This window comes from Myotis brandtii, unplaced genomic scaffold (assembly GCF_000412655.1).
Source record: "Myotis brandtii unplaced genomic scaffold, ASM41265v1 scaffold352, whole genome shotgun sequence".
Taxonomy (NCBI): Eukaryota; Metazoa; Chordata; class Mammalia; order Chiroptera; family Vespertilionidae; genus Myotis; species Myotis brandtii.
The window spans coordinates 1,836,695-1,864,136 of NW_005363542.1; the positions used below are offsets into that span (position 1 = coordinate 1,836,695).

At 39.7% G+C, this 27,442-nt stretch overlaps 1 protein-coding gene across 3 annotated transcripts; it reads right to left on the minus strand.

Annotated features, from left to right (window-relative positions):
* On the minus strand, positions 1–27,436 carry LOC102246555 (chromosome unknown open reading frame, human C12orf66). 3 transcript variants are annotated; one of them, XM_014544134.1, is made up of 4 exons: positions 27,128–27,436; positions 23,024–23,080; positions 17,563–17,848; positions 1–3,723 (listed from the first exon to the last, which is right to left on the minus strand). In XM_014544134.1, exons 1-4 carry the CDS (start codon positions 27,360–27,362, stop codon positions 2,907–2,909), a joined length of 1,395 nt encoding a protein of 464 aa, XP_014399620.1. In that variant the 5' UTR covers positions 27,363–27,436; the 3' UTR covers positions 1–2,906. The 3 variants fall into 3 exon arrangements, with proteins under 3 accessions (XP_014399620.1, XP_014399621.1, XP_005871748.1); XM_014544135.1 differs by lacking the exon at positions 27,128–27,436 and adding an exon at positions 25,422–25,538; XM_005871686.2 differs by lacking the exon at positions 23,024–23,080.
* Positions 27,437–27,442: the final 6 nt, after the last annotated feature.

The following is a 27,442-nucleotide window of genomic DNA, read 5'->3' on the forward strand; positions in this document are numbered from 1 at the left end:
TAGTAATGGAGATAAAGCAGCAAATTTTATAATAAGTGGTTTATACATGAGAAAGACAGAAAAATTAAAAATGTGTACCAACCTAATAAAAGGGCTTCAAAATACAAAAACTGACAGACATAAAGGAAAAATTCACAATCACAGTTGGAGACTTTAACACACCTCTCTGAGGAATTGACAAAAACAAAACAGTTTGGATATAGAAGGACTGAGTGATGCTATCCATCAACCAAAAAAACTTAGGAACAAAGAACCACGAAGATTCTAAATTAAGAAGAGTGGGTGGGTTGCTTAGGCATTTATCTGCCTCCTCTTCTACACTAGTTAAGTGTGTTCAAACTTATGACTCAGCACAGGTTTGTCACAGACATGAAGAGAAAAATGAGAACAGGAGAGGCCTTGAGTTTAAGGAAAAAGCAGCCCATCTTTTATTTATACAACTTTCAAACCCAAGTATGTTTTCTGAGCCTTTTTTACACTCCATGATCTCATCCCATTCTTACATAGTCTTTGAAAAAAAGCCCACATTTCCTTATCCCCATTTTACAGATAAGGAAGTCAAGTTCATAGGCTGATTGCCAAAGAAACAAAACTGCACTTTTGCTGCTGGATCTAAGGGTGGACCCAGTATTTTAAACTTCATCTGAGTGACTCTCCTGGGAGTGCAGTGAATTACCAACTATTTTCTTTCTTGAAAGTAAATTTTCTCCAATATGTCCAAATGTACAAAGTGATTATGTAAAGGATTTTGGTTCCTCCGTTAAGAATTAGGCTCTATTTTCACACACTCCCTAAAAGACACAGTCAGATACCAGGCTGGACCTAAGAGAAGACAGTGGTAAACATTCACCCTGTGTTCAAACAGCATCCTAACACGCAACACTCCTTGATGGACTCACAAACTCAGTGTTGACCACACTCTTGGTTACCCATAAGAATCGATCAAGTTGTGATTTAGAAACAAATTTCAAAATAAGCAGTCTGTGGGAAATATGCAGGTTTACTCTTCCAATTAGCAAAACATACACTTTACAGATCACTTCATTACTGAATTTACAGGACAAATCTCAGAGTAAAGTGACTTTGTTTCTTGGCCTGAACCAAAATATGTTTAAAAATAAATATACAATTCAAATATGTTCTAGGCGAGTATTTAAGTACTGTATATATGTTTATTTACACTCTTCTCCATGTTATAATGAAGCATATTTTCTTTAAGGCTAATGGTGGTTTTATCTAGGAAAAAAAAAATACATGCATACCAAGGAATGTTTTTCAGCTTCTTAGAAAAGCACAAAAGGGAGGAAAAATGATTTAACTTTTTAGTTCCAATTGTTTTCAATGTTTTATGGAAGGTCAAAGTTGTACAGTCTGTTCAGATTTTTATAGAACCTGAGTGAATAAAATGCAGAGGTAAATCACTACTTTCTATTTAAAGCAAACTGGCTTTTTACAAATCATATGACTTTTATTTTTTTAAAAGGGAAAAAGAAAAGAAAGCACATGTTCTCCCCAGAAAATAGGTCAGTGGGTTCTTCCTCCAAGTAGTCCAGACTCAGGGGGGCCTCCTTTGGACTCGGAGGGGCTCCTCTGATCTCGGCCAATGCTGTTGACTTGTCCGCTGTGGTCACTCTGAGCAATCATGAGAAACAGGACTGACTGGACTATTACATGACACACAAGCTTCGAAGGAAATATCAAATAATAACTCAATTACTCTTTGTGGCTTATTTTTATTCTGAATCAATAAGCTAGAGGTGAAGGTCTCCACAGCCCCATTATGCCTTCTTCCTCCTGAACTCCTGAACACATACTGAAGAAAAGGGTTAAGGCAGCATGTGTTAAGATGTAGCACTACTTCTAAAAATATTTGGAGGAGATAGACACGAATCCCAAGTTCAGATGTGCTTAAGTACTGAGTTGATTACACAAGTATGAAGAGGTCCTTTGAATGCACAATTGATTTTTAACAAATGCAGCGATTCCATTTTGATTTTATGAAAGTAGGCTGAGTCACATGAATGTTTAAGAGTGGCTGAAAAACCAAGACTGTATGCTTTTTCAGCCTAAAAATAACCAAGGGTAGAGCCAAATATGAACATACATTTCAGCAGAAAGGTGATAAACAGAAAGCCAAGCAGATACAATGTGAAAATATCCCACATAACGGCTTATGCTGACTTTAAAATAGAGTGAAACATTCAAACTTTATAAGGGTAAAAACAAATGCAGTTAGGTGTGTAGATCACCCCAAAAGAACCCATGGCTATTAAAGTTGCCATAGGATCTTCTGAACTGGAAAGATCTGATGTTATCTGACTATTCTGATTTACCTTCAACTTTAATAACTGGCGGACATTTCTCACCAAGACTCTAATTTTGGCATCAAAAATATTCATTTGTAGATCGGAATCATAAAACTAGTAACTTCATGTTAACTGGCTAGTTTATGAGATAGGAAACATATAATCTTTAATTCTAAAATGGTCATTTAATATCTTATCCCAATTACTCATCTGGGTGGGAGGGGAAAGGAGAGGGCGTTTGGAATGGCATTAGAACACAATGTTTGGAATATAAAACGTCTGGAAAGAAACATCTGGAAAGAAACATCAAAGGCTAATAAATATTCAGTCTACATAAAATACAGGAAAACAGGAGAAAATACTGAGAGTACTTTGCTGTACCATGGAGATATACTGTAGCCTAGATTACCCTTTGGATACTTTACTTAATTGGCCTTAATTGCATATAAAGTGTGCGACACAATTAGGGAGGCTTTGTCTTTAATTTAGCTCTGAAAGAAGCATGGATGGATCGAAACCCTAATCACAGACCACTGTAGATCACTAGAGCAATTAAGAACACAATTTCTTCTCTTGAAAACCTTTCGCACAGATAACCTGCTAACCTTTGGATCCAGGTTTCAGACTTGCAAAAACCTTGGGGTTCTTAAGGGCAAGTGAGAGCTCATTGAGGAAGGAAATAAAGTGGGAGTCTCTCTCAGATTTCTTTGACTCAAAAATGACGACAATGGTAAAGTGGGGTTCTGGGCGGGTTAGGAAGTAGGTGCTCTGAACTTTGTCATCGTAGAAGTGAACCACTTTCTCCAAGCTGTTCAGGTCGGAGGTGCGGTCCGTCATGATCATGATGACGTTGGGCCAGTGCATGACAGGCCTGTCGCTGGGCAGAGACACCACGGCTGGATACTGGTCCACACCCTTGGGGGCCTCCCTGTAGGAATGGGGGTGGTGATAGCCGTGACCCTGAAAGCTCTCAGACCCTCGGTTATCAAAGATTAAAGACACGTTGGCAGCATCGTACTTCCTGATGAAGCTGGAAATCTTTCCAAACAGGTCTGGGTTGGCTTTTGCCGTCAACGTTTTCATTTCTGAAGCAGTCGTTTGTCGGCTCAGTGCCTCATGAAAGTAGAAACTAAATTTGGCAAGAAGCATGTTTTTGAGTTTCATCAACCAAAGGAAAAGGTGTGGGGGCTGAACGGCCTTCTGAGACTGCCCTCCAAACAGATGTTTCTTGGTCTCCCGCTGCTTTTCAAAGATCTGGCCCCAGGTCTGCAGCTTGGTGTGAGCGCTGTGCAAGTTAACCAGAGACGGCAGGAACTTCCACTCTGAGACCTGAGCCTGGGCTTTCAGGAGATGACTCAGGACATCAACTTCCAACTGGAAACTGCTTTCCAAAGGGCTGAGGATTGGGTGGTGAAATCTGAAGGGGGAAGGGAAGTTAATAGAAGTAAGTGGAAATATTACTCCATGTTGATGTTTTCTGCCCTCAAAAAGAAATGTGGTCAGATAAATAATATTACATTTAGGGGTAGGGGACAGAAAAATGGAAGGATCCCATGTTCAATTATTTAAAAAATTCATTCTGGCCCTTGCTGGTGTGGCTCGGTTGGTTGAGCATCATCCCATGCACTGAGAGGTCACCAGTTTGATTCCCTGTGGGGCACATGCCTGGGTTGCAGGTTCAGTGCCCAGTAGGAGGTGTGCAGGAGGCAGCTGACTGATGTTTCTCTCTCCCTCTCCCTTCCTCTCTCTCTAAAAAGTCAATAAAAACATGTTTTTAAAAAACTCATTCTGACATAACTTTACCATTTCAGAATTATGTCATCATCATATTCTCCTATGGCAAAAAAATGATAGTAGTAGCTACCTTCTTTTCAAATAAATGAGAGTAGTAGCTACCTTCTTTCAAATACAGGGAAATTAAATTAGCTATCATTCTCAACTTGTTTTATTTATTCTGGTAATTGTATAACTAACATTATCATCAACACAAGGCATCTTCCTTTCAGGATGTGGTCCTAAAGAGGTGCAAGTAATGAAAAGGTCACTAAAACATCTCTTGACTGTGTACATAATATGCTAAACTTACTTAATGTTCACAGTAACTCCATAAGTATTATTAAACCTGTTTTTCAGATAAGAGTATAGACTATAAACCTATTCCTGAAACACAGTATATAATAAAAAAAGTTTATTAAAGGAATAGAACATTTATCAGAAAGCCCTCATTCAATCCTAGTTCCCAATTCCCTTTATATTTAATCACAGTTAAAGATAAATAAAATGTAGCTAAACAAAAAATATCTAACAGTTCAGTCATTTTCCATTTATCTTAGGGTAGAATCTAAAATCCTTAAAAAGGCTTGAATAATCTGGTCTCTTATTAGCTTGAGCCACATTCCCAGTCTACTCACTAGAGGAATAGTGACATTAAGTAAATAATTAGAAATGCAATATCATAAAGAAGGTCAAGGTAGTAGGTGATTTCATTTCTACTTGTTCTAGACAAAATGTTTAAAAAAATTTTTTTGACCATGATCTACAGTTAGAAGTACATTTTATATTGTGACTAAGTACACACCACACACATATACAAATAAAAGGTTTTTTGAAACCAGCTCTCCGACATCCCCCGAGGGGTCCTGGATTGCAAGAGGGCAGTTCTCGGGTAACACACCCCAGAATTGGGCTCCCTCCTCTCTGGTTCCGGGTGCATCACCTGAGAACCGCAGCTGCCAAGTCACTGCAGCTGGGCATCTCAACTCCTGCATTGAGCGTCTTCCCCCTGGTGGTCATTGTGTGTCATAGCTACCAGTCAGATGGTCGAACGGTTGGGCGGTCACTTAGGTTTTTATATATATAGATATGTATATTTTTAATTGAATCACTATTCACTAAATTAATTTTATGACTCAAGAATTGCTACCTGTTGTTTGTAAAACATAGTCTACTTTACCTGTAGTAACAATGTTGAGGGGGAAGAGGATAGGATGTGAGAGTATCCTCCCTCCCAGCAGAGGGGAAAAAGGGCAAGTGCAAAGACCCTGAGGTCAGTGAGAGCATGACCCTTTTTCATCAATACTTTTTTCTGTACTTCAGGTCTCCTCTTCAGAGTCACTTCCTTAGAAATGCCTTCTCTGTCTACCCACCCCCTCCAATTATATCCTCTAGTTTCTGAATACCTGTCTTCCTCTTTAGTAACTTAATCATATAATTTATCAGACAAACTGGGACATATGGTTACCTTTGCTTTGAGCTCCTCTCTGAGGGGAAGTAAAACCTGCCTACTTTTTCATGCTTTTATCTACAACACGTGGTACATAGTAAAATCCAGTGTATGTGCTAATTGTGTTAAGAACTGAACCCTAGTTTCTGTCCCATTGATTCTGCCTGTTGCTTATGATCTAAGTGAAGTTCTGTAACAATGAAATAGAATGGTTAAGGAGATCATCTCTGTATGGAATCTCCACTTCGAGCTTTCTTGCTCAGTTTTTTGTTGTTGTTTTTCTGAGAAGCGCCAAGGGAGGTTTAGTGTCTGCCGAGTCTGGTGCACCCCCCTTCTCAAGGTGCCTATATCAAGCCCTTATATTCTTCCTAAAGATCCAAAGCATCTGCGAAAGTTGCAGGAATCTGCTTAGCAAGTGACCCATTTGAAAGATATGGACAGAATCGAGCATTTACTGAGCATATCCAGGCAACCCAGGAGATGATTTACAGGCTTGAGCCCATGGGATTTCACTGCTTCACTGTCAATGAGACAGAAGCCTCTTGCACAGCTCAGTTTTGGCCCCAGCTGAAAGGGAAAATGCTAGTTATCTTTTAAACAATTAGGAAAAAAATTATCACAAGTATACCTAGGGTTTTCAAAAATGTATTTAAACACTAATTGAAGGGATTATGGTTAAGAGAGCCATACTGGGTTGGACATTATAAGACAGGAACTGATTGTCACGTGATCAACAGGATGTAGTTATTCACACCACGACAACAACAACATTTTGGTTTTTTTCTATTACTTGCATTTTACCCTCAAGATAGGGAAGCTAAAAACATAGGTGGAGGAGTTAGTCTAATAATATACTCAAAGAATCAGAAAGATAAAACAGATTTCAAATCCTCTAGCTCAGGTGCTTAAGTAATTAACTAATTTGGATTATTCAAACATGACATGCTTCTGAATAAACATTAAGAAAGTCTAACACAGACACACAAAAATCTTTGAATTGTAAGAAATGTTCCTATGCCCTTGGCCTAAAGGCTAAGGCCCCTTAACACTTAATGAGCACTAAGCATCACAAGATTCTATAATCGTGGATATCAAGAAAATTTACCAAGGAACTAGAAACACAGCAAAACTGCTAATAACAGAAAATGGCATGAGATTGGAGAAAATGCTACCACAAATAATACTCTGTTATTTTTCTACTTCCAGTTGGAATCATCATTTATATCCCTAATGTTCTCCTTGAAAGAACATGAATTATCTTACAAATCTTCAGGAAATATTCTGAACAAGTATAAATATATACTAAAAGTGCTTAAATCTCAACATTTATTAGGATGCATGTGAATGTTGAAGTTATTTTTCAGTTTTAAGAAGAGCTAAAAATACATGTTAAAATTTATTCTGCCAAGACTTTGAGATTAGCATTATGATGTCTCATTTCCCCATTTCCATTCTGCTGTGTGCTTCATACCTATTCACAACCCACACTATAGGGCAGCAATTTGCAACTTTTTCATTTCACAGCACATATAAACTAATTATTAAAATTCTGTGGCACACAAAAAAAATACATATTTTTCCGATCTGACAAAAAACAACAACAACAGGTATAATTTGACTTATTCACACCAGATGGCTGTTGTGATTTTTTAAAATTTGACAACCTAAGAGAAAAGAGATCAGTGCCCCTGACTAAACAGCCAGGTATTGCATGTTTTAAAAGTTCTTGCAGCATACTGGTAGAAAATTGCTGCTATAGGGGAATCTGTTAAATTGTTATAATCCAAAAATATACATCTCAGCTATGGCAACAAGCTTAAATGAGCCTGAATACAGAATAAATTGACAACTATTTGCATAGAACATCTGCTTTTTAAAAAGCCCTGGCCAGGTACTCAGTTGGTTAGAGCACAGTCCCAATAAGCCAGGATTGTAGGTTCGATCCCCAGTCAGGACACATACAAGAATCAACCAATGAATACATAAATAAGTGGAACAACAAATCAATCAATCTCTCTCTCTCTCTCTCTCTCCCCCTCCCTCCCTCCCTCTCTCCCTTCCTCCCGCCCCCTCAAATCAATTTTTTAAAAGGCCAGAAAAAGAGAGAGTGTACATGCACAAATGCATTCCTTCCTCTGTAAATCCCTATCAAGGAGTTCCTTCCAAAACAAGCCATGCATGTGAGGAGTCAGAAGCCTGATTAAAAATAAATCTGTAGCACAACAATGTGAATGTACTAAGTGCCACAAAACTGCACATTTAAAAATGGTTAAGATGCTAAATTTTGTTAGGTATATTTTACCACAATAAAAAAAAAAACCCTGTGCCCTGACCGGTTTGGCTCAGTGGATAGAGCGTTGGCCTGCAGACTGAAAGGTCCCAGGTTTGATTCTGGCCAAGGGCATGTACCTTGGTTGCGGGCACATCCCCAGTGGGAGGTGTGCAGGAGGCAGCTGATCGATGTTCCTTTCTCATCAATGTTTCTAACTCTCTATCTCTCTCCCTTCCTCTCTGTGAAGATCAATGAAATATATTTTAAAAAAACAACAACAAAAAAAACAAAAACAAAAAACCCCCTGTAATATCCTCTCATTTAAAACAATTAGTTTACTAGTTTTTAGATGAATTAGCCAGAAGTTTGCCCTGCAGGACCCTCCATGCTAGAAGGAGGTATTTATAATAGATACACATTTGTTTAGAAGAAGGAGCAATTCCTTTGGTTGAAAGATTGTACAGGAGACAGGATTTGAGTTGAGCCATAAAGCTTACAGAGCAGGTAGGATTAAAAAAAAAAAAGAAAGAAAGAAAGAAAGGAGCAGGTACAATTTAGCTATGTGACGATGAGGGCTTACATTTCTGGTCCCAAACTGTAACCACCGCTGATTTCACACCCTTTGCCATGTGACTCTGGAGCTTCTCCCGCCCGAAGAGGAGTGTCTTTCCCCACCCTGGACTATGGAGGCACTGGGCCATGTGGCTTGCTTTGGCCAAAGAGATGTTAACAGATTGGATGAAAGCAAAGGCTTAAAATGAGCTTGGCTGGGCTTGTTCTTTTGCACTTTGGCCATGGCCACTGAATAGCTGATCCCTCTCTAACCTCGGGCTCAGACACTGTGGAGCAGACTAAGCCCAAAGCTCACAGCAATAAGCCAAGCCTAGTGAGACCAACAGTGTTAAGCGACTCAGCTAAGATGAACCCAGGTACGCAACTCTCGAAATAGACCTGCTAGCCTGTAAGTGTGAAATTTGGGGTGGTGCTTATACAGAATGACTGTGGCAATAGCTAAATGATATATGATAGAACAAAGTGATGGGATTCAGAACATGCTACTCAAAAATATGGCACATGCCGCTGAGTCAGTTCTGATTCCTGGCGACCCTATGATGAGTGATGTCCACCACATCCTGTCCTCAATACCTCTGTTCAGCTCTTATAGACTCATGCCTAAGGCTTCTTTTTTAAAAAAATATATATTTTATTGATTTTTCACAGAGAGGAAGGGAGAGGGATAGAGAGTTAGAAACATCGATGAGAGAGAAACATCGATCAGCTGCCTCCTGCACACTCCCTACTGGGGATGTGCTCGCAACCAAGGTACATGCCCTTCACCGGAATCAAACCTGGGACCCTTGAGTCCGCAGGCTGACGCTCTATCCACTGAGCCAAACCGCCTAAGGCTTCTTTTATGAAGTCATTCCATCTCATAATTGGTCTTCCTCTTTACCTGCTGCTTTCTATTTATCTCAGCATTACTGTCTTTTCCAAAGAACCCTGCCTTCTCATGATGTGCCTGAAGTAGGACAGCTCCAGTTTTGTTATTTTTGCCTCCCTCGACGTTCCAGGCTTAATTTGCTCTAAGACCTACTAGTTAAGTCTTTCTGGTTGCCCAAGGTATCTGTAGAGCTGTCCTCCAACACCGTATTCCAAATGGATCAATTTTTTTCCCTTTAAGCCTTCTTCATTGTCCAACTTTTACATTTGTACATAGTAATTGGGAATGTGAGGGTGTGGGATGCTCTTAGCCGTGTCTCTCTAATGATACATCTTTGCCTTTATTGATCTTTCCTAATTCTCCCACTGCTGCCCTTCCGAGTGTTAGCCTTTTGATTTCTTGGCTAGTCTCCATTTAAACTGATGACTGAACCAAGGTAAGCAGAATCTTTAACAATTTCTATACTGAATGAATTTGAAAAACCCACATGCCCAGAAAAGACTTCTGACCCTTCCCTGATTCAGGTCATAAAAGTCTCAAGTGAAAGGTGCCATCCTCATTCCTGAGTAAAGGAGCATCCTTATCTCCAAAGACTAAGGGACACAGAGCAGAAGCTGAATGAACAGGCCTGCTGTTACCCTCAGTTTACTACACTTAGCTCCCACCCTTTTTCATTCTAATACATTTTTCCACGACTCTCCATTCAAATCTAGCACAAAAACACATAAGTTTAACAGCTTCTTTGGGTCTTCATTTCTTATGAAGGCTTCCCTGTCATGTAAAGTTTATATTCAATACGTTTGTATGCTTTTCTCTTGTTAATCTGTCTTTTGTGTGTGTGTGTTTTAAAATATATATTTATTGATTTCAGAGAGGAAGGGAGAGGGAAAGAGAGATAGAAACATCAATGATGAGAGAGAATGATTGATCGGCTGCCTCCTGTACGCCCCCCACTGGGGATCATGAATGTGCCCTTGACTAGAATCGAACCTAGGACCCTTCAATCCGCAAGCCAATGCTCTATCCACTGAGCCAAACCAGGTAGGGCAATCTGTCTTTTGTTAAAGGGACCCCACCTGAGAACTTAGAAGGACAGAGAAAAAAGATATTTTGCCTCCTCTACAAATTCGAGGACATTCTAAGCAAAACAAATAATATGAACCAAAGTAGGAAATGGGGAAAGATTTCTCTAAGGCTTTTTCCTCTTTACTAAGAGTTTGGCTGCAATTTGAGGCATTTGATGGGCCTTAGATGAATTTGAAAAGGTAGGCTGGGCAAGATCACAAAAGGCCTTCAGTCTGCTGTTAAGATTAGGCATGTCAAGTTTCTAGAGTAGAAGGCATCTCACAGAAACTGCACTCTTATTGGTTTTGCTTAGGAAATTTTCAGTGAGGGATAATTAACCCTGTTAAACTATACACACAACTGTTTCATTAAGTCTTATCATCCATCACAAATCTTTTTCTTTAGAAAATAAGGGCATAAAGACTAAATAAATCACAGTTCTGCCTTTGGTGAGAATTCTGCCATTTGAAGCATTCAGATAAAAAATGCAAACAAAAGTTTTATGAAACTAAAAAAAAGTTCTTTAAATTCTAGCTATAAAATTCTAGCTACTGAATGGTGTGTTATTCCCATACCAGAGGGATTGTTTTTTTAATTTCTTTATTGGTTAAGGTATTACAAATGTGTCCTCATCTCCCCATTAACCCCAACCCCCCAACCCCCACTCATGTTCTCATCCCCCTGTTGTCCATGTCCATTGGTTTGGCTTATATGCATGCATACAAGTCCTTTGGTTGATCTCTTCCCCTTACCCCCACCCTCCCCTACTTTCCCTCTGGGGATTGATAGTCTGATCACTGTTTCTCTGTCTTTGGATCTGGCCAGAGGGATTTTTAAAAGCTCTCTAATGTATGAATAATTGCTGACTTCTTTAAAAGCATTATTTCTTAAAAGCTATATTCTTGATTTAGGACAGTAAATATTAATTTGCATTAATTCTACCAGTTTTGTTTTGACCACAAAACAAAACAAAATTAGCCAGAATTTTCTTTTATGTTCACCGTATGAAACAGGTAAATAAAGTCAAAACAAATTCTACAGACTCAAAAAACATTTCATTGATGCTTCCTTGGAGAGAAATCCAGTTCTATTGCTCCTCAAGAGTATTCAAGGAATAGTAGACACTCTCATCCTAAACGAGCCAAGTTCATGTTTTTTCTTCTAGAAGGCACACAAAAACTCTTATATGAGTAATGTTAATTATTCAATTTGAAAGGCAGCATCATAAATGACTGTGATTCTTAAACGGGATTTGTATTTGTATAATAATGTAATGTTTACCAAAAGAGGAAATCTTTAACACCTTTCTACTCAAACACACTGGCTTGCAGAGAAAAAAACCCAAACATGTTTTCCATTCATCTTTGAAAGCAGGCTGAACATTGTAATAACTCACACAAGATCTGCATCTCAAATCAGGACCAGAGGTTTAGACTCCATGCTATATATCATGCTTGTTAATTTTTTAATACAAAAGCATTCCACGGTTTAAAAGATGAAAAATTCACACTATTTTTTATAAGTGTTCTGACATAGATCAGATATATTGGGGCAAGTAAGCATTTCCTGAAAGATAAATTGGGTCTTTTGGGAAAAAAGATTAACTCATTCAATACAACAGAATAGCAAAATATGAATTATTTCTCTAGAACACTGGGACCATAAAAGAAATGTGCTTGGTGTAGCACAGATGCCAAATAAAAAAAACTGTAGAAAAAAGTATGTTATTCCCAGCAAAGGGCAAATCATGTTTATTTATACCTAAAATAATCCCACTTGCAAAAGAAAATCAATATATTATACAGGATTTCAATTTTTTAGAATTTCTTAACTAAGGAATTTTATGTTGTTCAAATTAACCCACAGCCTCTAATGTAGATAGTTTTCAGGCTAGGAAATCAAATGCGAACATCATGGAAGTCAAATGCGAACATCATGCCATTTGACTTTCATATAACTGTGATTAGTAATTCCCTAATGATTAGAGAAAGGTAGCATGGGTGGAAGATGGAGACTGCTGATGAAAACACTCATTGACCATGCATGGTATTGCCACCCAGTTCCATTGGATTCCATCAGCATCCAATCAGAAGGCTACTGGGCACAGCCAAGTGCTGCCCTTGGAGTTTCAAGAATGCAATTGCAGAAAATGGGAGAAATTTGCAAGCCTTTGAGAAGAGGGATATTTCAAAGAACATTCAAAGATGATAGATAGGTCACAAATTTAATATGATAAAAACGAAAACAGCTAAATCATTCCCAGGAGACACACACATGCACACATACACCCAGGCACATATATCTGTAAGGTTCAATACTCCGTGTATCCTAGTGTTGGCATCTTTCTCCTATTTTTCCAAACAATTATTTTAATGCAGACTATATATCAGTATCACAGGGAACTTTTAAAACATACACATTTCGGGGCACCCAATCCAGAATCACTAAATTTTACCCTCTTAGGGAAAGAGAGGAGGGGCCCAGGAATTAGTATTTTCTTAAGCTCGGAGATGGGTCAGCAAACCACTCTCACATTAGCTTTAGCAATCACCGCATGAGATCTCTTCCCCTTGAGAATCATTATCTCCAACTGTACTTTAGTTTTTGGTTTTCAAACAATTACTTTATTTAAATAAATATATACATATATAAATCAGATTTGAGAAAGAATACATTTACAAACAGAAAATTTGTACACATGTAAAATCTATATATATAAAAGCCTAAGCAACTGTTAAGACCAAACGACTGGTCGACCGGTTGCTATAACATGCACTGACCACCAGGGGGCAGACGCTCAATGCAGGAACTGCCCCCTGGAGGTCAGTGCACTCCCACAGGGGGAGTGTCGCTCAGCCAGAAGCCAGGCTCATGGCTGGCGAGCGCAGCTGCGGCGGCGGGAGTCTCTCCTGCCTCTTTGGCAGTGCTACCGGGCGGTGGCAGCTGGGGCTCCTCCCTGGCCACCTGCCACTTCAGCACTGCTACATCCCTGGGGGGATGTCAGACTGCCAGGTGTTGGACTGCCAGGTTTCGGCCTGATCCCCGTAGGGCCTAGCCTGCAGGGATCAGGCCGAACCCGGCAATCTGACATCCTCCCAAGAGGTCCCGGATTGCAAGAGGGCGCAGGCCATGCATGAATCCATGCACCGGGCCTCTAGTTTGTTTATAAAAAGAAAATGTGTATGTTTATATGCATGGACTATTGGCATGACAGGAAGAGCTTGCTAACATTTATTGCTTCTTAGGAAGGGAATTAAGTAGCTAAAGGACAGGGGGCAGCAGGTAGACTTTTCACTATGAATTCTTTTGTGCTTCATAAATTTTGACCCATATTCATGTATTACCTATTAAAATTAATAAAAAGAACATTTAGAATATATCACAAGTTCAAAAATACAAGACAATACAAATAACAACTATGGAGAACATTTTGGGGACAATTGAGGAAATCTGAATATGGACTCTATATTAGATGATGGCAGAAATCAGTGTTAAATTTTTTGTGTGGAAACTATGTTATAGTTTTGTATGGTTCTTAGAAGATCCAACTGAGTATTTAGGAGTGAAATGGCATGATGTTTGCATTTGACTTCCAAACAACTTAGGAAAATAAAATTATATACTGAGAAAAATAAAGCAAGTGTGGCAAAATTTTAATAACAGTGAATCTAGAGAAAGAATGTGTTCATTGTACAATTTTTTTTAGCAACAGTTTTACTGGTATTTAATTCATATATGTAACATACACACTTTAAAGTATAAAATTCAATGGTTTTAATATAGTCAGAATTGTATAACCATCACCACTATATAATTTTAGAACAGTTTCATAGCCCCAAAAAGAAACCATATATACATTAGCAGTCACTCCCTCCAGCCCTCCAACTCTTGGCAACCATTTTCTGTGTCTACAAATTTGTAATCTACTTCCTGTGTCTATGATTTGTCTATTTTGGACATCTACCTATATTAATAAAAGCATAATATGATAATTAGACTGGACAACCGAACAATCTTCCGGACGTCCTTCCAAATGACCTTCCGGATGAAGCCAGAGCTGCAAGGGCCAAGGCAAGCTGCTGTGGCTGCAAGGCCAAGGCAAGCCACTGCGGCTGTGAGGGCCAAGCCCAGCCGTGGGCAAACTACAGCCCGCGGGCCGAATCCGGCCCGTTTGAAATGAATAAAACTAAAAAAAAAAAAGACCGTACCCTTTTATGTAATGATGTTTACTTTGAATTTATATTAGTTCACACAAACACTCCATCCATGCTTTTGTTCCGGCCCTCCGGTCCAGTTTAAGAACCCATTGTGGCCCTCGAGTCAAAAAGTTTGCCCACCCCTGGCCAAGCCCCTTGCACAAATTTCATGTAAATGGAATGACACAATATATAATCTTTTATGACTGCCTTCCTTCATGTAGCATAATTTTACTAGGTTCACCCATGTTCTAGCATGTAGTACTTCATTCCTTTTATTTGCTGAATAATACCCCACTGTATGGATATGCCACATTTATTTATTCATTGATGGGTATTTGGGTTGTTTCCACCTTTTGGCTATTACCAATAATACTGCTATGAGCATTCCTGTAAGTTTTTATGTGTGGGTATATGTTCTCATTTTGTATTTTTCATTGGGCATAAATATACTCAGGAATGGGATTTACTGGTCATATTACAATTCTATATACATTATCCTATTCTTGCAACTTTTCTGGATGAGTAAAAATTTCAAAATTTTAAAAAAACTAGAAAAAAACTTTATAAAGGAAAGATAAAAACATAATATATTAACCAAACTATCTGTGCTCAGAGAAAAGATGCACATTACATGATTTTGCCCAGTACACAACCCTTATTCTTCGCAGGGGAAGTTAGTAAGTGCTTACAATGTTTTCCATCTTACTATGACAGAAGACTATTACTTCATAATCTTACTTTGTCTTATTGTTTATTCAAAAAATAAAAACAGATCTTGTTTATTGACTTGCAAAATGATCAACAGAGATAAATTATTTACCTGGACTGGATAAAGAGCATCTCACTATTGATACAAGCAATAATGCATACAGACAGAATAGGGGCTCTGGGGTCACACAGAAGGGGTTCAAGATAAGTTGCATGGCCCTGGGCATACTTAACTTCTCTGAGACTCCATAAAAGAACTATCTACACCTATACCTCAAAGCAGATATCATATAAGAGAGTATTACACAGTGCCTGACATACAGTAGTTGTTCAATATGTGCTAGTTTCCTTCAAAATAATTACATAAAAATATTTCCCCCATTTTTCCTGCAAGCTTAAAAATCAATTGCTGCTGTATAACAGAAATATTGATATGTTAGTTTTGAAACCAAAAAACAAGTCTACTTCTCTATACAGATGATCTCCAATTGTTTTCTGTTTATGCTTTTTCACCTGAGTTCTAGATCCCCATTTCCAACTACCCAATGAACCTCTTCTTGAAAATATGCTAGCAACTCAAGCTCAAATTGCTCTAAATTTTGCTCACTACCTTTCTTCTAAGCCAGACCCTCTTGACTTCTCAATTCTGTAAATAATATTATCATTTAAGGTGCAAAACCTCCAAATCACCTTTGACAAGAAACTTCTCATTATTCCCACTATCCTGTTGCCAAGACTTGTAGACTTTTCTTGTCCTCATCTCCTTTGCCACTGTCTTGCAACCACGAGGCCCTATCACTGATCAGATTACCATACTAGCCGGCTGAACTAACCTTCCCTCCTGTGACCACTCCCTTTACCATCCCATCCCATCCCACCCACCAGTGCCATAGTAGTCAGTTTAAGATAAGGATGAGAACACAACACTCCCATCTTCAAAAACCTTTCAGGGTTCCCCACTATTTATCAACTATTCACTTATTCATCCACAAACACCTTTTGAGCACCTGTATGTGCTAGGCTCTGTTCAAAGCGCTGAAGACACAGAAGCTGCCATGGAGCTCACATCCTAGTTGTGAGCAAAGAAAACACATCCTGAGCAAATAACAGTAATTTCAGATGGCAAGAAGGAACGTGAAGAAAACAAATCAGGGGGACAGAAGAGTGACTAAGGGTAGGATAGAAGAGAAGGCTTCCCTGACATTTGAACTGAGACTTAACTGATGAGTAGACAGCTAGGACAAGAGTTCAGGAAGAGAGACCAGCAGGTACCTCACTCTGAGGCCTTTCAGTATTCTGAAATCACCTTCTCATCTCAAAGCATCTGCTCCCTTCTTTCCTACCTTTGCTTTCAAAACCCTACCTGCCCTTAAAAGTCATCTCTGATTCTACATCCTCCATGAAATCTCTTTTAATCCCCCCACTTTGCCTCCCTTCCCCAGACCATTAATCAGATAAGTATTATCCTTCATTTGGGAATATAAGTTAACATATCTACCTTTCTCTTTTAGGCAAACATATAGGAAGTCATATATCTGAAAGAGGGGTATCCTTCAAAGTGATCACTAGGCCAAAAGCAGTTATACAGGAGTTTCTAACACAATGTAAATAACAGGTACATGAGAGGAATAAGTGGATAACTCACCAAGGTGATTACTTTGAAAGGGCATTTATTCAAACAGTGGTTTGTTAAAAAATCACATTAGCCCTAGTTAGTTTGACTCGGTGGATAGAGTGTTGGCCTGCGAACTGAAGGGTCCCAGGTTCAATTCCGGTCAAGGGCACATGCCTAGGTTGCAGGCTCGATCCCCAGTGGGGGGGCATGCAGGAGGCAGCCAATCAATGATTCTCTCTCCTCATTGATGTTTCTATCTCTCCCTCTTCCTTCCTCTCTGAAATCAATAAAAAGATATTTACAAAAAAATTTTTTTAATCACATTATTTTATAGATAACTAGAGGCCCAGTGCATGAATTCATGCACAGGTGGGGTCTGGCCAGCAGGGGAGAGGGGACAGCCAGCCCCACCCTCTGGTCGAACTCCCAGTAGAGGGGACAATTTGCATATTAGCCTTTTATTATATTAATTTACATCTTTTAAGACTTATTTCATTATTGGTCTTTCACTATTGCTTAGAAAAGTATCCATCCAGGATGGTGTTAACTAAGTCCAAAGAAGGTGCCAAATGCATACTTGTCAATTAATTAATCTATACAAAAGCAATACAGCTATTCTCCTTTGTTTTTTCATCATAGATCTTTATAAGAGTTTGGGGGAAAATCGAGAGTCTGCATGGGATCCAGAGGCTGCCACATTCTATCCCCTCCCTCCTCCTTCACCTACACTGACCTGGAGCTGTATTTCTTGAGGATGGTGTCCAAAAGGCCAACGAGCTCTTCGGCATTGATGAACTTCTGTGTGCTGAGGGTGTACATCTTCTCATAGAAGTCTGCAATCTCCATCCGCGCCTGAACGAAGAAGCAGAGCTGCTCTGACAGGTGGGAAAGGAGTTCTTCCACGTGAGGAGCGGTCCCTCCCAGGGTGCCACGGCCAGTCACCACCTTCTTCAGCTCGTTATGCAGCGAAGTATAGATAGTTCGGATGGAGTCCTTCCTGCTGAAGAAAGACTGGCCCCCTGGTAGGCAAATGACATAAGCACATGACAGGTAAGGAAGAGAAAGCAGAAGTACAAAATACTTAAAAGTCATCTCTCAGCATTCAAAAGGAAAGGATCTGAACCTGCTGAGCTCAGTGAGTTTGCATCGACCATATTCTCTAATTTCCATGCTTGGGATTTAAATATTTTGAGGTTGATAATTTCACTGAAGAGTAAGTTAAATGAATGCCTGGTACCACTCATTAGTGTAGCAATGGACCTGTGATTGGTTTCCTTACCCACACACCAATTCCCATTCACCTCACTTTAATGAGGACTCAGATTCATTTCAGAGAATAATTTTCCTAGATCTAAAAAGCCCTCCTTCCACATAAGTGTATTTGAAACAAACAAGAACACCCAATTATGAAAAACTGCTGTTATTCCTAGTAAATCAGCAAATTTTATTTCTGCTTTAGAGTTACATTTTCCTTTGAATCTCATCTTTTAATCTTATCTTTCAAACCAGAAAATGGAAAATACACAAAGATCTCCCTCATACAAGAACACAGACTACTAGCTCTCAGGGGAAAAGAGAACAGCTTAGTACTCTTGACAAAGTTGACAATATAGGTTTTAATAAGCAGCACATTGTGAATCATTAAGAGCAACAAGCAATTATAAGTAACTGCTACTGTAACTCAGGGGTTCCAAAGGAAATCAGCAAAATATAAGACCAAGTATATCCTTTTCAACAATCAAAAAGGATCAAATGGCATAGATATAATTTGCTTACTTCTATATTAATACATGATCAACTATATTTCTGACAGTTATAAAGCCAGCTTCACAAATGTTGCCTTAAGCAATTCTGCTAACCATCAAAGGGTCAGAGACAAGACATTAGGAAAATGAAGAGAAACAGGGCAAGTTTAAAACTGTAATTCTTAGGAAATATAAAAAAACCTCAGAGATGGGTGACAGTTTAAATTTTCTACCGATATACACAGAAGGCTTTAATGAGTGAATTTATTACTATTCTAAAATATCAGGAGTGAAAATTATTTATCAAGGCATTTGTAAAAATAACCTCTTAATGAATGAAAGATTTCACAAAGTTGTTTTTAATTCATTGTCCAGCTTATGATTCAAGAAATGAATCTGGGCTTCTAGTCAAGAAGGTGGTGTAGGTAAATGTGTTATTGCATCCTCCCACAACCACATCAAAATTACAACTAAACTACAGAACAACCATCATTTAGAACCACCTGAAATTTAGCTGAATGGAAGTCCTACAACTAAGAATATAAAGAAGACACCACACTGAGATTGGTAGGAGGGACAGAGACACAGCACAGGCTAGTCCCACACCCACATGTGCTGGAAAAAATCGGGAGGGATATCTCAGCTGCAGAGATCTCCCCTGAGGAGCGAGGGATCCCAGCTTCACACCAGGCTCCCCAGCCCAGGGTTCCAGTGCCAGGAAGGGAGGTCCCCATACCTTCTGATTGTAAAAACCAGCAGGGATGGAGGCTGAGTGAGACAGAAGGCTGCTGGAGTCCCAGGCAGTTCCTCTTAAGGGCCCTCACACAGAGTTGGACTCGCTCTCTCTGAGTTCTAGCACTGGGGCAGCATCTGGAAAGGCACCAGGGATATACCGGGGAGAAACTGAATTGTCTGGCATCAGGACGAGACCTGGAGGGGGCAGCTTTCTCCCAGACAGAAGTGCTGGCAGAGGCCATTGTTTCTTTTCTGAGCTCTCCCCCATCAGAGCCAGCAGGAGGGTGCCATATCTGAGTCTCCATCAACCTTGCTCACTGTTCACCCTGTCCTAGTGATTCCCTGAGATCCTGCCCTACCCAAGCTGTTTCCAGTGACTTTTCCATATGGCCTGTCTTGGCTCAGGCTTTAGGCTTTCCTATAACCTCTTAAAAGAGCATCTGGCCTCAGTGTGCCCCATACCTCTCACTAAGTGGCTCTAGCCGCAGCTGGCCTTGTTCATACCTTTGCCTTGACTGGGCACCTCCAAGCCCAACACAAGTAGCAGCCATCTGCAGATAGCTGTGTAGCTTATGCTGGGTGGCCCTGGGCAGAACTCAGGCATCAGTTGACCTTGGCTTGCAACTCCCAGGAGGCTCCAGAGCCAGCACACCCAGTGGATAGCTTCAGACCACATCGAAACACCATCCAACCACCTCCACAAGCATCACACTCAAGGGGCAGACTCAGCAGACACCAGACCCCTGCTGAAGTAAGCTCGGATCTATGAAGTGGGCCCTTACACAGCTGATCCTCCACAGGGGTGGGTGGTCAAAGCCAATCCTTGCAGCTGAGGGTAAATCCCTCCCATTGATGGGGGTGGGGGGACACACACTGGGAATGCCCAGCTTGGTTGAACGGGGAGGCTGTGCCACTGGACCTTACAGGACACCTACTTCATTAAACCACTCTATCAAGTCCGGGAGATGTAGCAGCTCTACCTAACACATAGAAACAAACACAGGGAGGCTGCCAAAATGAGGAGACAAAGAAACATATCCCAAATGAAAGAACAGAACTCCAGAAAAAGAACTAAACAAGATTGAGTCAAGCAATCTATTAGATGTAGAGTTCAAAACACTGGTTATAAGGTTGTTAGTGAGAATGCCAACAACATATTAAAGGACACGGAAACCATAAAACAAACCAGTCAGAAATTAAGGATACACTAACTAAAATGAAGAATAATTTATAGGGATTCAACAGTACAATAGATGAAACCAAAAATCAAATCAGCAATTTGGAATATAAGGAAGCAAAAACATTCAATCAGAACAGCAAAAAGAAAAAAGAATCCCCCCTACCTTCCCCCCCCCAAAATGAGGATAGTGTAAGGCAGGGGTCCTCAAACTTTTTAAACAGGGGGCCAGTTCACTGTCCCTCAGACCGTTGGAGGGCCGGACTATAGTTTTAAAAAAAAACTATGAACAAATTCCTATGCACACTGCACATATCTTATTTTGAAGTAAAAAAACAAAACGGGAACAAATACAATATTTGTATTTGCATATGGCCCGAGGGCCGTAGTTTGAGGACCCCTGGAAAAAAGATGGAAAAACTTCCCTAACATGATGAAGGAAACATACATAAAAATCCAGGAAGTGCAGAGTCCCAAACAAGATGAACCCAAAGAGGCCAACATCAAGACACATCATATTTAAAATGCAAAAGGTTAAAGACAAACAGAGAATCTTAAAAGCAACAAGAGAAAAGTAGTTCGTTACTTACAAGGGATCTTCCATAAAATTGTCAGCTGATTTCTCAACAAAAACTCTGCAGGCCAGAGGGATTGGCAAGAAATATTTAAAGTGATGAAAAGCAAGGACCTACAGCTAAGATGACTCTACCCAGCAAAGCTATCATTCAGAATCAAAGGACATATAAGAGCTTTCCAGACAAGAAAGAGCCAAAGGAGTTCATCACCACCAAACCAGCATTACATAAAATGTTAGTCTTTAAGAAGAAAAAAATACATAAAACATATGAACAATAAAATGGCAATAAGTACATACATATTAGCAATTGGATCTAAAAAACAAAATAAACGAGCAATCAGAACAGAAACAAGCTCATAGATACAGAGAACATTTTGATGGTTACCAGCTGGAGGGAGACTGGGAAGTACAAATTGATTGTTACAGAATAGTCATGGAGATGTAAAGTATAGCATAGGGAGTAAAGACAATAATATTTTATTAACTATGTATGGTGTCAGATGGGTATGAGATTTATCAAGATGATCTCTTAGTAAGTTTTAAAATGTCTAATTACTTGGGTGTACACCTGAAATTAATATAATATTGTATGTCAACCATAATTTAAAAAACTTTTTTAAAGATTAAGAAAAAAAAAGTCTATGTTTATGTTAGGGACCAGTTTAAACTATGAGCAACACATTTTCAGAATGTTAAGGTAAATGAAGATGGTAATTATAAAAACATGTCAATGAAGAAGGAGTCCTGAATTTTTATACTCTTCACTTTTGAATAATTTTTTAACTTTCCAAATAGTGATTCTAAAGAATGCTAGATAATTGGGGTAGATTGTACTTGCTTATATGTAAATGCATTCTCAATAATGCTTTCCTTTTTTCAAAATGGGTATTATTTGTTTACCTTTTTATTTTTATTTCCATCAAAAAGTGTTTTCTGAGATTCTCAGAGTACTGGACAAAACAGAAGGATTCCGAATTGGAAGAATAGGTTAAGTCCCAGAATGTTATTACTTGAAAGTGAGGATGTGAGTGGATATTAAATCACTTTTTTTGGCCTATGGTGTTCTATCTCCCCTCCCTCTCAAAAAAATAAAAAAAGGAAAGGAAGGCAGGAAGAAAGAATAAATTAATCTTATATCCCTTACTACTATGGTAACCACCTTGTCCCAGTTTATCCATGACTTTCCAGATTTTAGCACTGAAAATGTTATTCTTGGTAAATACTTCCTTAATCCCATGTCCAAGGAACCCCAGCAGTCCTAGGCAAATCTAGAAGGTTGGTCACCCAACTTACTACTGATTCCACAGACAAACAACTAGCACTTAAAAACCGTTTTCTCCAATATAAATATTGCTTAAACAGACTAACATTCACATCATTTCTCCTAATAGCAGCAAAATCCATAGGTACAGGTGGGTTGACACTGACACCAACATCCCATTCAGGACTGTACCTTGGAGGGTTTCCCTTCCTTCCATGCCCACACTTAGTCTAGCTTTGAAGATTTTGTAAAGTGACGGGATAGAATAAACAGACGTCCGTGCCAAGGTCTAGGACAAAATTTCTTAGGTTAGGAAGGTAATAAAGAGTACCATGTAAGATCTAAAAGCTCGGACAGCCTGACCAACTTGGTTCTAAATCCCAGCTTCCATACTCGAAAGCTGTGTGATGTGGGAATGACTTAGCCACTCTGAACCTTAGTTATTGTTTTAAATGCAAAATTAGTAATAAAGCTGCTAAGAAGGCAAATTAAGTAACATTTGGTATGTAATGTACCTAGAGCAAAGCACATATTCAATCATGCTAACCTCTTTCCCTTCCATTTATAACTGATAGAAGAAAATGCTCAATACTGCATAATTGGGCCTCTGAAACTCTATGGTAAATTGGGAGTTTCAAGTCCTGTAAAAAGAATAGCTATCTATTTGACAGAGGTAGGTGACCTCAACTCCGTACTCACTTCCAGTGTTAAACAGTGTGGCCTTCGTGATACCTTCTTTCATCAGACTGCCCTTACCTAGGGGAGTTAAGCATGACATGAAAACAAAGAATATTGGTAAAAGCTTATCAATAAATATCAATCACTAGTATGTGGTAACAAGTAAAGTAACACTTAAAAGGGAGGGACAGACCACCAATGCGATTTCTTTATCCAGGCCTCTTTTCTCAAAGCTCTCAGGAGCACAATCCTATTTACTGACTAGCCTGGTTAGGAATATCCAATGAGGATTAGCGTTCCAGAGATACCAGAATTCTTTCTCTTTTCAATTTTTTGAATTTATAAAATATGAATATTTTGATTTATGAGTGCTCATTATTTCTCAAAATTTCAACAGTCTATCTCACACATGAAATTTCCAGGTATAAGTATATTCAAGGAGCATGTAAAACATCTAATTGGGTATTTTATTCTACAACTTCTTGATAATTTTTAAATGTCAGTTCTCAAGTTAAGTCATTTTCTACCACACTAAATTCCAGCAGCCAGAGGTTGAGGAAACTCTCCAGTAATGAAACAAAGGGGACAAAAGTATGACTTTCTAAAACCCTCCACAGGCACTGAGTCACTGACCCTTCCCCAAACAGAGATATTCTCCCTTCAAAGGCAAGAGAAGGCTCCAAGACAAGGGCTCCACCCAGACTTTCTCACAAGTGAGCCAAGACCGGAACAGAAAGCTCCCTGTCAGGTCTGTCCTTTGTCCAAAAGACATCTATAATCAGAACTCACTGCTAAGGTCGCCAATATACACGTTACAGAGTGAGGTCAAAAAGACTCACTTTTTTAAACCATGTTTTAAATGTTTAAAAAATACATATAAACTTTTTGTTTTGCTTTTTAAAGAAAACCATAGAGCCCTAGCTGGTTTTGCTCAGTGGATAGAGCATTGGCCGGAGAACTGAAGGGTCCCGGGTTCAATTCTGGCAAATGCCCGGGTTGCGGGTTCAGTCCCCAGTGTGGGGCATGCAGGAGGCAGCTGATCAATGAGTCTCTCATCATTGATATTTCCATCTCTCTCTCCCTCTCCCTTCCTCTCTGAAATCAATAAAAATATATTTTAAAAAAAGAAAAGAAAGAAAAACCATAGAGCCTGGATGGTGTGGCTCAGTGGTTTAGCATACAACCTATGAACCAGGAGGTCACTGTTCGATTCCCAGTCTGGGCACATGCCCAGGTTGCAGGCTCCATCCCCATTAGGAGGCATGCAGGAGGCAGTTGATCAACGATCTTCTCATCATTGATGTTTCTATCTTTCTCCCTTTCTGAAATCAACATATATATATATATATTAAAAAGAAACATTCTGATTAGCAAAGTAGTTCAAGAACATGAGAATGTTCCAAATGGCAACACAAACAATTTTTTAAGAAAATGGAGAGTTGGGGATATACAGATGGCCAAGAGACATATGAAAAACTGCTCAACTTCAATGATCATCAGAGAGATGCAAATTAAAACAACAATGAGGTATCACCTCACACCCATCAGAATGGCTACCATCAACAAATGACAAGCGCTGATGAGGAAGTGGAGAAAAGGGAATCTGCTGGTGGGAATGCAGACTGGTGCAGCCATTACGGAAAACAGTATGGAGTTTCCTCAAAAAATTAAATATGGAACTGCCATTTGACCCAGTGATCCCACTTCTAGGAATATATCCTAAGAAACCTGAAACACCAATCAGAAAGAATATATGTACCCCAATGTTCATAGCAGCGCAATTTACAATAGTTAAGATCTGGAAACAGCCCAAGTGTCCATCAGTAGATGAGTGGATAAAAAAGCTGTGGTACATTTACACCATGGAATCCTATGCAGCAGTAAAAAAGAAGAATCTCTTACCCTTTTCAGACAGCATGGAGGAACCTGGAGAGTATTATGCTAAGTGAAATAAGCCAGTCAGAGAAAGATAAGTATCTCATGATCTCATTCATATGTGGAATCTAATGAACAAAATAAACTGATGAACAAAATAGATCCAGAGGCAGAGAAGCATGGAACAGACTGTGGAATCTCAGAGGGAAGACAGGGGAGGATGGGTGGGTGGGAGGAGAACAATGAAAGAACTTGTATACATATATGCATGGACAAGGGGGACATATGTAATACTTTCAACAATAAAGACTAAAAGAAAATGGAGAGTCAACCCAATAATCATGAAGTCGTACTGTATAAGCATATTGATATCACAAACATTCTAATACCAAAAAACTGTAAGGTATTTACAAAGTTAAAATTAACATCTGGAACCTACACATTTACTATACATGTGAATAGAAGTGACAGGTCACCTGGGAGCCATATTTCCCAGTGTAAAATGCTCTGTGGGTCAATTTCAAGGCATAGTGCTCAAGCTCACCCATGCAAGGTGGGGTCCACGCAGAACCAATCACAGCGATAATATGGCCCACTTCACAGAACCCAAGCTGGAGACAATGATGGTCTTACACATGATCTTATACACAGGACAGCCAGTTTTGTTTACCTAAAACCAGGCACATACAACTTAACTAGAGTAGCAAACTTTTTAAATAGGGGTGCATAAATAGGCTTTAGGAAATCTAACTGAATGCTCCCAGATTATATGCAAAACTGTATTACATGTATATTTTTCTGGGGAATAAGCCCACAGGTTTAATGAAATTCTCATAGATAAGCTTAAAAAATTAAGAATCATGGCATTGGGGTCAATCTCCACACTTCAGGAGGAGGGGGAATCTATAAACAACAAAACTGCCAGAAAATTTACCTACCTTCAATTTTACAGTCAAAATCTTCCCCATTTACATATATATGTAAATCATAATAGATGTACAAAATTTTAAATAAATCATGGATACAAATACAATCTGACAGTTTAAAAGCAGGTATTCTGGTTTGGGCTCTATCACTCACACAACTGCATGTACAATTTACCAATCTGTAAAAAGGGGACTAATAACACTGCAACAGCAATTGAAATCTGTGACAAGTGCCACTGTAAAAAGGGGAAGAAAAAATGTACAAGGTGAAACTATCTGACCAGTTTTTGCCAATGAGTCAACGTACTAAATAACAAGTTATCAGTTGAATAGCTAAGGCAGCAGTTAAGATTTCAGAAAGACTTGCTCCTTTAGTGTTTACTGAAAACAAGATGTACACACATGGGCACCTTCAGGCAATATGAGGAAATTGGGGGTGGAGGGGAATCAAAATGGAATCTGCACGCAATTTTTACATTTCTATTCTATATTTATGTGTCCTTTGTTCATACCGGAACCTGTGTCTCTGACAATTAAAGGGTCTAAAATAGGCCAAAGGACTAAAACAACTCTGAAAGCCCTGTGATTCATATTTATTACTGATAATTATAAGTAATAATACCTTGTATGCATAGGCCTTGGCTTTTACATATATTATTTCCTTCTGATCTACTTATATTGTTTCTGCTAGTTTAAATTAATTGAGTCTGCTCTTGCATCTTATTTTCAGGGGCAAGATTTATCATGGGATGATAAGAGTGTTTACCATTTTCCCTGTAAATCCCCTCTTGCTAGTGTTAGGCATATTTCTTGCCTTTCCTGTCCAGTATCCATTTACTTCTTCGTTCATTAAATATTTATTGAGGGACTACGAAAAGAGAGGAGGACTCCACCTGTAACTCTCAGGGGCCTTAACCTTCGTAAGCCAGACAACTGTGTTCATTAACTCTAACTAGGTTGGTATTAACAACTTTTGCTCCTCTGGCGGCAGTGTCACTAGCTAGAAGAGCGGGGACAGAGTTTGCTTAACTTCTCACTTATGGCACCAATCCATGCACTGGGCAAAACAGATACATCCAGCGGTTTGGGACACGGCCCGGCAAAGAGCATCCACCCCATCCGCCAATCTATCCGCAGCGGCGGCCGGTGGGCGGGGTTTGTGGAAGCCGAGGGAAGGAAGGGAACGGTGGGAGGAGATCTGGGAGCGCCGAGTAGGACCTGCTACTAGAAGTGACAGAAACAGGGAACCCAAGGCACTGCCGACAGGGGATTAGACCCCCTTTCCTTCCTCCTCAAGGGTCACGGGGGGGCGGGGCGGAGGTACCTAGTTTCTGCCCCAGGTAGGTGAGGCTGTGATAGACCTTCTCGGCTGCGGCCAGGTGGGCCAAGGCCGCCAGCAGCGACAGCCAGCTGCCCCCCGCGCTCTTGTTGGCCTCTCGTTCCTTCTCCACATTGTCCTTGGCCTTGTCGTAAGAGAAGACACCCAGGTGAGAGAAGAACGTCTCCAGCACAGCCTGTTCCACCGGCACCGGGGCGGCCAGCGGGATAGACTCCCCCATGCGAGCCGCGCTCCAGCTCCACCCACGTGGCTCAGCTCTCCCTCGCACTTCCGGGTTCTCAAGCAACGTGCGCGCCGCGT